The sequence below is a fragment of the Octodon degus genome, unplaced genomic scaffold, assembly GCF_000260255.1.
Source record: "Octodon degus isolate 3935 unplaced genomic scaffold, OctDeg1.0 scaffold00087, whole genome shotgun sequence".
Lineage (NCBI taxonomy): Eukaryota > Metazoa > Chordata > Mammalia > Rodentia > Octodontidae > Octodon > Octodon degus.
Window position 1 is genome coordinate 10288907 of NW_004524663.1, and position 8782 is coordinate 10297688.

Genomic DNA, 8782 nt, shown 5'->3' on the forward strand with positions numbered 1-8782 from the left:
ACAGATCGCCAATAAATGCATTAAAAGTGTTTGGCATCATTGGCCGTTAAAGAAACGCAAATTAAAACAAAACTGAAAGTTCACCTTACTCCAGAAAGAATAGTCATCATCAAGAAATCAAATAAGAACAAATGTTGGCCAGGCAGCAGGGGAAAAGAAACTTAACACATTGTTGATGGAAATGTAAACTAGTACAATCTCTACAGAAATCTGGACTAAGCGCCTGCTTAGGCAAGTGCAAGAACCAGGGTTCAATCCCCACCACCATGTGCCACACTGGCCTCACCCCCAAATGCGCTGAGCTGGCCACCAAGACCAGACATGGTGGTGCACATCTATAATCCCAGTGCTGGGGAGGTTGAAAACAGGAGGATCACTACAAGTCCAAGTTGTGTAGTGAGACCTCTACCAAATACATTTAAAAAATAATAGTAAATCACTACGGAAATCAGTATGGAGATTTCTCAAAAATGAAAAACAGGGGCTGGGGAGATAGATTAGTGGTGGGTGCCTGCCAGGCAAGTGCAAAGACCTGGGTTTCAATTCCTGGTATCACACGCCATGTGGGCCCTGGAACCCCAAGTGAGCGGTGCCAGCCACAGAGCCTGGGCATGGTGGTGCATGCCTGCAATCTCAATCCTGGGAAGACTGAGACAGGAGGATCACTACAAGTCCAAGTTGCATAGCAAGAGCCTGTACCAAATAAATAAATAAATAAAAACTAAAAACAGACATTTCATAGTATCTACCTATTCCATCTGTAGATATCCTCCCCTAAGAGTGAAAGTCAACATATTACAGTAATACATCTATACCTATGTTTATAATGATAAAATTCACAGTAACTAAATCTTGAAAATGGCTTACATATCCATGAATAGATGAACAGATAAATACAATGTGGTATTTACACTCAATGAAGTACTACTCTTCCATAAAGAGAGATAAACTTAAAAGTAGTTGTAGGCAAATGGATGCAGCTTGAGGACATAACCTTAAGTAAAATACATTTGCCACACAAGCTTAAATATCACATAGTTTCTCTTATATGAGAAGCCCAAAATATGCAGAGCAAAATAAAAGATAGTTCATAGGAAGTAGTGAGATCTTTTTAAAATGGGAAGAGGAACAAGAGATGGAGGGAAGAGGGAGGTAAGGAAGAGAAAGAATTTTAAAAAGAGAATTAAAGAAAAATAGAAATAGAGCTTTTGCAAATGGGTAGGGAAACAAATGTTGGAGGGAACAGAGAGAGATGGTACAGTAAGGAGACAAACATGAATTAAGGTGTGTTGTGCACATGGACAGATTCCGCACAATAAATGTAATCATCATGTGCTGCAAACATGTACTAATTTTAAAAGAAAAATAATTTTTCTACCAATAGAAGCCCAGATAGGTAGGGTTCACTTACTGGAAACCCTCTGGCTGTCTTCATGAGCACTTCCCGATATATTCCAGGGTATGAAGGTGTCAGTTTGGGCTCCGGGAAAAGAAAATCTCGTGTGTTGTCTTCATAATAGGCTAACTCTTCCCATGCTAGAAAGAATGGACAAACAGCCATGTATATGTACACTCCCAAGTTCAACAAAATAATTTAGATGGACAGATGGCAGCAGAGGTGGCACTAGGGTAAAAACAGACACTGCGATCCAAGTACTTGTTAATTAAGAGAAAAACAACTTCTACTTTTTGTCTTGCGAATATTTCTCTTGAGACAGTCTTGCTACACAGTCCAGGTTGGCCTTGAGTTCACTATGCAATCCAGCCTGGCCTTGAATTCACAGCAATCCTCTTGCCTCAGCCTCTGGAGTAATGGGATTTCAGGCATGTGCTATCACACTGCCCAGCAATGTTGTGGATAATTTTTAACAGTCTTTTCAAGTCATAAAGAGTGAAAAAAAAAAAAGCTTCACAAAACAAAAAGACAAGAAAATCTATGTTTTTGTTTATTGATCTACTCATTCTTTCCTTCAACAATTATTTACCAAGAATAAACCATGCACCAGGCCTTGGGGACAGAATAGAATCCAGGTTGGTATAAAGGCTATGGTGTAAATTGGGGTTGAGTGTGTCTATGGTATGGGAAGTCAACGGCCCGGAGAACAGCTAGACCTACACTTCTCAGCATATTGTGGACATTATGGACATCTGTAAGATTATTTCATGGGTAGAGGCTAGACGTACTAGAGCGCCCTGAAGAATTACAGCTGGGGCAGCCCTTCCCATCACCACCGCCACTGCCACTGCTACCCAGGTGCATCACATCAGAAGGCTCAGAGCATGGCTCCTCTCTCTTGCTGCTGCCACAAATGAAGCAAACCACTCAGGAAGGGCCAGAGATGAGAGGGAATGCTAGTGCCACAGTGAGATCCTAACCAAGGTGCACAGGATGCGCAGGCAGGACGAGTGGCATGAAAAGTCTGAAGCTACAACAATAATGCAAGCCAACACGTGGTGAGTGAGGTGAACTGGCCTTGTGCTTGGGGACAAAGACATGTGGAATAGAATGGGTGGGGCCACCCCAGTTTTCCCTCTCCTTTTGGTTTTTCTTTTCTTTTTTCTTATCTTTTTTTTTTTTTCTTCTTTCTAAACATCTGGGGAAAACTCAGCCACAGAAAAATAATCCCATCCCCCAAACCCAGAGACCAGTTTGGATAATCCCTTGATTACTCCCTCATTTTTTCTCTTCTGCCCTCTTCTCTAGTTTCCCAAAGTGTGTGTGATCATCCTTCATCCTCCAGCCTTGCTTCTACTTTCTTTGTAGTTATTTTTGTTCTATCTACTATCCTTCTGGAATCTCCCCACCACAAGACAAAACCAGTTTACCAAAGGGAAACACTTTGACTATAAGCTCCCAATTTGTGATCAGTTCTATTATATAATAGTAGATTTTGCTCCTATGGTTTAAGATACAAAATTAATAGCTACCACAGTTTTTCGGTTTCTCAACTGTGCTTGATACTATTGTTATTGCTACTTATACTGCTTTAACTAGGATGTCATATCTATTGTAATCAGTTGTCCCTTTTGTAACAACACTGAAAAACTCTGGGTAATAACCTTGCTACAACCCAGCACCAAAGAACTGGGAACTGAGCTAAACAAACACCAACACTATACTCTTTAATTAACTGGGAAAGTAGGGTCTTGGAACAGACACAAGCCAAGAACATCCTAAACATAAAAGACATCCTTGAGGAACAGACTTTTCCTAGAGAGGTATGATACTACCTACTATAAGAACTTACCAGATTCCATACAGAAAACAAAATAAAAGCTTTTGAAATAGAAAAATGACAAGATACAGGAGGAAAACACAATCTCAGACCTCCCAGAGTAGATCAAGAAACAAAATCTAACAATATACTGTATATTAAAAAACACATTTAACTGAAAGTGAAAGAATGGAAAACAACACTCCATGCTCCAGGAACCCCCAAAAAGGAGTCATATCTATGCTGTTTACAGACAATGTGAACTTCAAACCAAGAATGATCAAAAGTGATAAAGAAGTTCACGACACACATGTTAAGGGAAAATTTCAAGAGGAAGAGATAACAATCATAAATACATATGCACCAAATACTGGAGCACCCAACTATATAAGATAAATATTAATAGACATGAAAAATCAAATGAGCAATAACGTCATTGTAATAGGGGACTTTACTACCCCATTATCCCAAATAGATAGATAAGCTAGACAAAATAATCACCAAAGAAATATCAGAACTCAACCAAACTTGCAAAGAAATGGACTTTATAGACCTTTACAAAGTGTCACCCAATGTCAAAATACATTCTTTTCTGCTACATATGAGACACTCTCTAAAATAAACCATATACGAGCCCACAAACTATGCTCAAGTAAATGCAAAAGAACTGAAATTATCCCATTCATATTATGTGATCACAGTGCAATGAAATGGGAAATTGTTGACAATGGAAACTGCAAAAACTTCATAAACACATGGAAACTAAATAACACCCTCCTGAACAATCAACGGGTCACAGATGAAATGAAAGAAGAAATTAAATAATATCTACAATTAAATGCCAAGGCAGGTACAGAACTTGTGGGATGCAATGAAAGCAGTCCTAAGAAGAAAATGTATAGCAGTGAATTCTCATATTAGGAAAAGAGAACAAACATAAATAAACAACCTAATGCTGCACCTCAAGCTTCTAGGAAAAAAAAAAAAGAGCAAGTCAAGTCCAAAGCCCATTCAAGTGAGGAAATTAAAAAGAGCAGAGCGCAAATTAATACAACTGAGGACCCAGCAAGGTAGTCACGGAGGCCAGGGTGGCAAACTATCTGCTGAGGCAACTATGGGCCACTGGCGAGGGACAGGCTGGACTGATGACCAGTGGATGAGTGGCTGCTGCTTCTGTGTGCCCCGTGGCTGGGACTGGGCCATGTGGCAGACGTACCGGGAATGCTTGTGCTGGGCCAGGCCTCTGTTGGATATTTGTGTGAGATCACACAGCACTTAGAAACAGATGAGCAGGAGAACCCTAACCTCCTAACCCTTTACCACCAGATTCCTTCCACTCCTTGTTTAAAATCAACTCCATGTCAGTCTTCCCATCCAGAACAATCCCCCCTACTTTTCCAACCTACTGAGTTTCAGGCTGGTAGCAAAAGTGTAAGCCAGGAGGATAGATATATAGCTACATGCTCTTAATTCAAGGAATAGAGGGATTTGTTCTAATAGTGTTTGTAAATAGGATATCATATCTGCATCTTGTACAACAAACAACCACTAGGAAGGCAGTATGCAATGTGTTAATTATTGAAACTGTCCTACCAATTTGATTTGAAACTGTCTAATTGCTATTTATTTCTCGATAAAATTATGGGAGAAAAGGAAGTAGGTAGAAATCTTGAAGACATAGGTATAGGCAGAGAGTTCATGAACAAAACCCAAGCTGCATGGGAAATACTTGAAAGAATCAACAAATGAGAGCTCATCTTATTAAAATGCTTTTGCACATCAAAAGAAATCAACAGGGTGGAAAAACAATTCACAATTAGGAAAAAAATTATCCAATTGTCCCTCAGACAAAGGACTATTATTTAGAGTAGATAAAGAACTGAAAATAAATCAGCCTTTTCAAATTCAAAGAGCCAATCAGAAAATCGGCATCTGAGATGAATACACACTTCTCAGATGAAGAAATACAAATGGCAAAAAAATATATAAAAATGTTCAACATCATTGGTCATTCAAGAGATGCAAATAAAACAACTGAGATTCCAACTCTAGAAATGACTGCCATCAACAAATCAATCAGTAACAAATGCTGGAGAGGCTATGGAGAAAAAGGAACACTTCTCCACTGGTAACAGGAGTGCAGACTGGTGCAACCACTGTAGAAATCAGTGTGGAGATTCCTCAAAAAGCTAAGATCACAGAAGTACCATTTGACCCAGTTATTCCCCTTCAAGTATCTTCCCAGAAGAATTAAAAACATCATACATGCACCATTGTTTAGAGCAGCACAATCTTTAATAGCTACATCTTGGGAACAACTTCATCAACAAAGGAATGGATTAAAAAGATGTGATCTTTTCATACAATAGAGTACTACTCAGCAATAAAGCAGAATAAATTTGAGACTTTTATGGGTAAATGGACACAATTTTGAGACTATACTCATTAGTGAAATAAATCAGACTCACATGTGTAAACAAAATATTGTCTACCTGGTGTGAGAAATTGAAAGAGTAAATAAGGTTTAAAATGTACAGTAGAAGGGGCTGTGGAGATGGCTCTGTAGAATAAGTGCTTCCCTGGTAAGCACAAGGGCCTGAGTTCAATCCCCAGTTCTGCAAAAAATAAAATAAAATGTACAGTAGATACTATAAAATGGAAAGAAATTGTTAAAAAGGAAAAAGGAACTAGAATGTGTGAAAAGGGAAAGGAAAGAAGGGAAAAGAGAAAAAATGTGTATCAGTTATATGATTAGCATCTCTTAGTCCACAGAAAAGGAAAGTTTGCACTTATATTGATTGTATATTTTTTATTCCCATACCTTATACTCTAAGTAACAATTTGGAAGATAATAATATGCCATGCATTATTTATTGTTATTCTATCATCCTTTTATGAAATTTTGTTTTATCTTCTTCCCATAAAATTAAAAAAAAAAAAGAATTTAAGCCACTCTTGCATTTCAAACAATTTTCCCTGCCCTGCACAACTTTCTGACATCCTGCCCAATATTCCTTCAGGCTAAAAATCATGTGATCATTAGTGAAGCCAAGAACTTAAATCTATTGTACACATAAGTATAAAGCATATCTGCATGATTTAAAAATACACTGAATTTTCTGGGTGTGCAGGTACTGCACAAATCAAGGAATAATTTTACTATTTTTTATCTTTCCTAAGGTCTATTTGGAATTTTGAAATTATGCCACATCTCAATACCTCATTTATGCTCAACATTTACATACTGATATGCATATTGCATTATAAATGACTTTCTGGTTGAAAAAGTACTGATTTTTGCAGTGATATGTAGAAGTTGATTTGTATATCAACTATATTATTTCAGTATGGTGAAAGAGATGTTATGATGTACTCATCACAGAAAAGATCTCCGATCTAATAGGATAGATGACAATTGAGCAAAAGCACACAGAAGCTGCCCTCTGACCCATCTTTGTTAGTATAACAATACAAGAAATTTGAACCAACAGTGGTCCCTGTTCAGAGGACAATCAAAGGAGTAATTGTAGCCAACGAAGCAGATGACTTTGCTGTCTGAGGACATTTTACTTATGAGAATTCCCATAAGGAATAGGGAATATAAGGATAGAAAAGAACTTATCAACTGATACAATGATTAAGTTCTTTCTGTTTATCCCATTCAATACTAATAATGGAGTTTTAATGAGAAAAGGATCAAAGTACAGGAAGGAAGTACTGTATTTTCTGCACACAATATCACTTCCACTGTTGGCTAGACACATTCTAGCCACAACAGAATGACGCAGAATCTCCACTCCTCCCGAATGCACTTCCACGGCCTATGCTACTCCTTCCTTCTCATCCTGTTGAGAACCTATTCATCTTTCAAGCTTCACCCTAAATGTTGTACACCAGCATCAAAGGTCCAAAAGAGGACTCTTGATCCCCATCCCCACACACATTCAGATCAGTTCTCCCCAGCTTGCTATGGAAACTAGCACCTGTCATCCAAGCCAAAACTCTAGGCCTCGCCCTTGATTCTGCTTTTACTCCTCATCCATCCACTGGCAAGACCTATTGACTCTATCTCCCAAATACATCTAAAATTTGAACCCTGCTCTCCCTCTTTACAGTGAATACCAGAAACCTACCCCCTCATCTCTCCCCAACCACTGCCTTGGCATCCCAGGTGATTCCATTCTCCCTGTCCTCAAATCCATTTTTCAAGAACTGCTTTGTTTTCAAAACATCTGACTACACATTTTGCCTGCTTAAAACCTTCTAATGAACTTCCCATCACAGAAGAATAAAATCTAAGCACTTGACTTTAGCTTTCAGGATTCTATATAATCTCTATATCTTTTCCACTTCATTTATTACCTCTCTGAGTCATTCCCTCAAATCCCTGCTACCATTCTTGCTGTCCTTTAAACACACCAAGTTCCCTCTACCTTAACAGTGTTGTCCTACTGTTCCTCCTGCAATGTTGCTTCTCCAGATCCTTGAATGGCTGGCCCCTTCCTATCACACTGCAGACTGGATTTAAATGTCACAGCATCCAAAAGTTAGCAGTTCTAAATCCAGCAGCTCTAGCTACCTAACCTATTTTAACTTCAAAATAATATTCATCACTGATGTTTTCATTCACATATTTACTAATGATGTGCTTCCATAAATGTTCTATGAAAGCAACGATCAGGGCTGGGGAGATGGCTCAGTAGAATAAGCACTTGCCTGGCAAGTGCAAGGGCCTGAGTTCAGTCCCCAATTCTGCAAAAAAAAAAAAAAAGAAAGAAAGAAAGAAAGCAGTGATGTTGGTGTTTCTGTTTATTGTTCTGTCACTGGCCCAGCTCTCTAGAAAGGTATGAACTTTCTAGAGGAAGTTCTAGAGCAAGCCAGGAAATACAGTACCCAGCCAAGACAATCCTATCGGAACAGGGGCCACAATATCAGCATCTGTCACAGGCCCCTTGAAATGGCACTACAGACAGACATCTTAGCATCAAATTCTAACAATGTTCCAAGAAGAGTGGTACAGCACAGTATCCCAGATGCCCCCTCCAAGTCTTTAGCACAGTGTCTGTGGCAAAGTGAGTACTTCGTAAATGGAATCCTCATGTTCGCTTATTTAAAAGAACATGAGGATTCAAATGAGACAATTTACTGGAGTGCCTGCTTATAATGGCCACTCAGTCAGCATCAGTTATTCTCCTTGAAAGATGTTTGATTTTCAGACAAATAGGTTAAGCTCAACTGGCTATGTTATAGGGTAATAATATCATTAAGCTTCTCTGCTGGAGGGTTAAAAACATAAATTTGCAGATCAACAATTAGAGAAAAAGAAGGGCTGCAAGGATAGCCAACATTTTGGCCCTAGCCTTTCAAGATCAGTGAGGACTCAGGACATAAGAGAATCTGTACTATTCCATCCTATAACTCAGTGATGTCCCAAATTTTCTGATCAAGGAGATTCTGGGGCCACAGAGGAGAGTGATCGAAGATGTAGTGTGTGCCTAAAGAGAGTTACATGGAGAGAAAACATTCTCTCAGGCTTTCACAGAGAGCAAATTGGTCAAGCAATGGCC

General features: G+C 38.9%; 1 protein-coding gene across 9 annotated transcripts in view; it reads right to left on the reverse strand.

The window, feature by feature from the left end:
- Positions 1 to 8782, reverse strand: part of Spata6l (spermatogenesis associated 6 like) — a 99400-nt gene that overhangs the window by 47392 nt on the left and 43226 nt on the right. For all 9 annotated transcript variants that reach the window (XM_023721912.1, XM_023721910.1, XM_023721908.1 and 6 more), the window contains one exon: positions 1412 to 1536. In XM_023721912.1, coding sequence (XP_023577680.1) covers positions 1412 to 1435 — 24 coding nt within the window. In that variant the 5' untranslated portion in view covers positions 1436 to 1536. The remainder of the gene's footprint in view (positions 1 to 1411; positions 1537 to 8782) is intronic.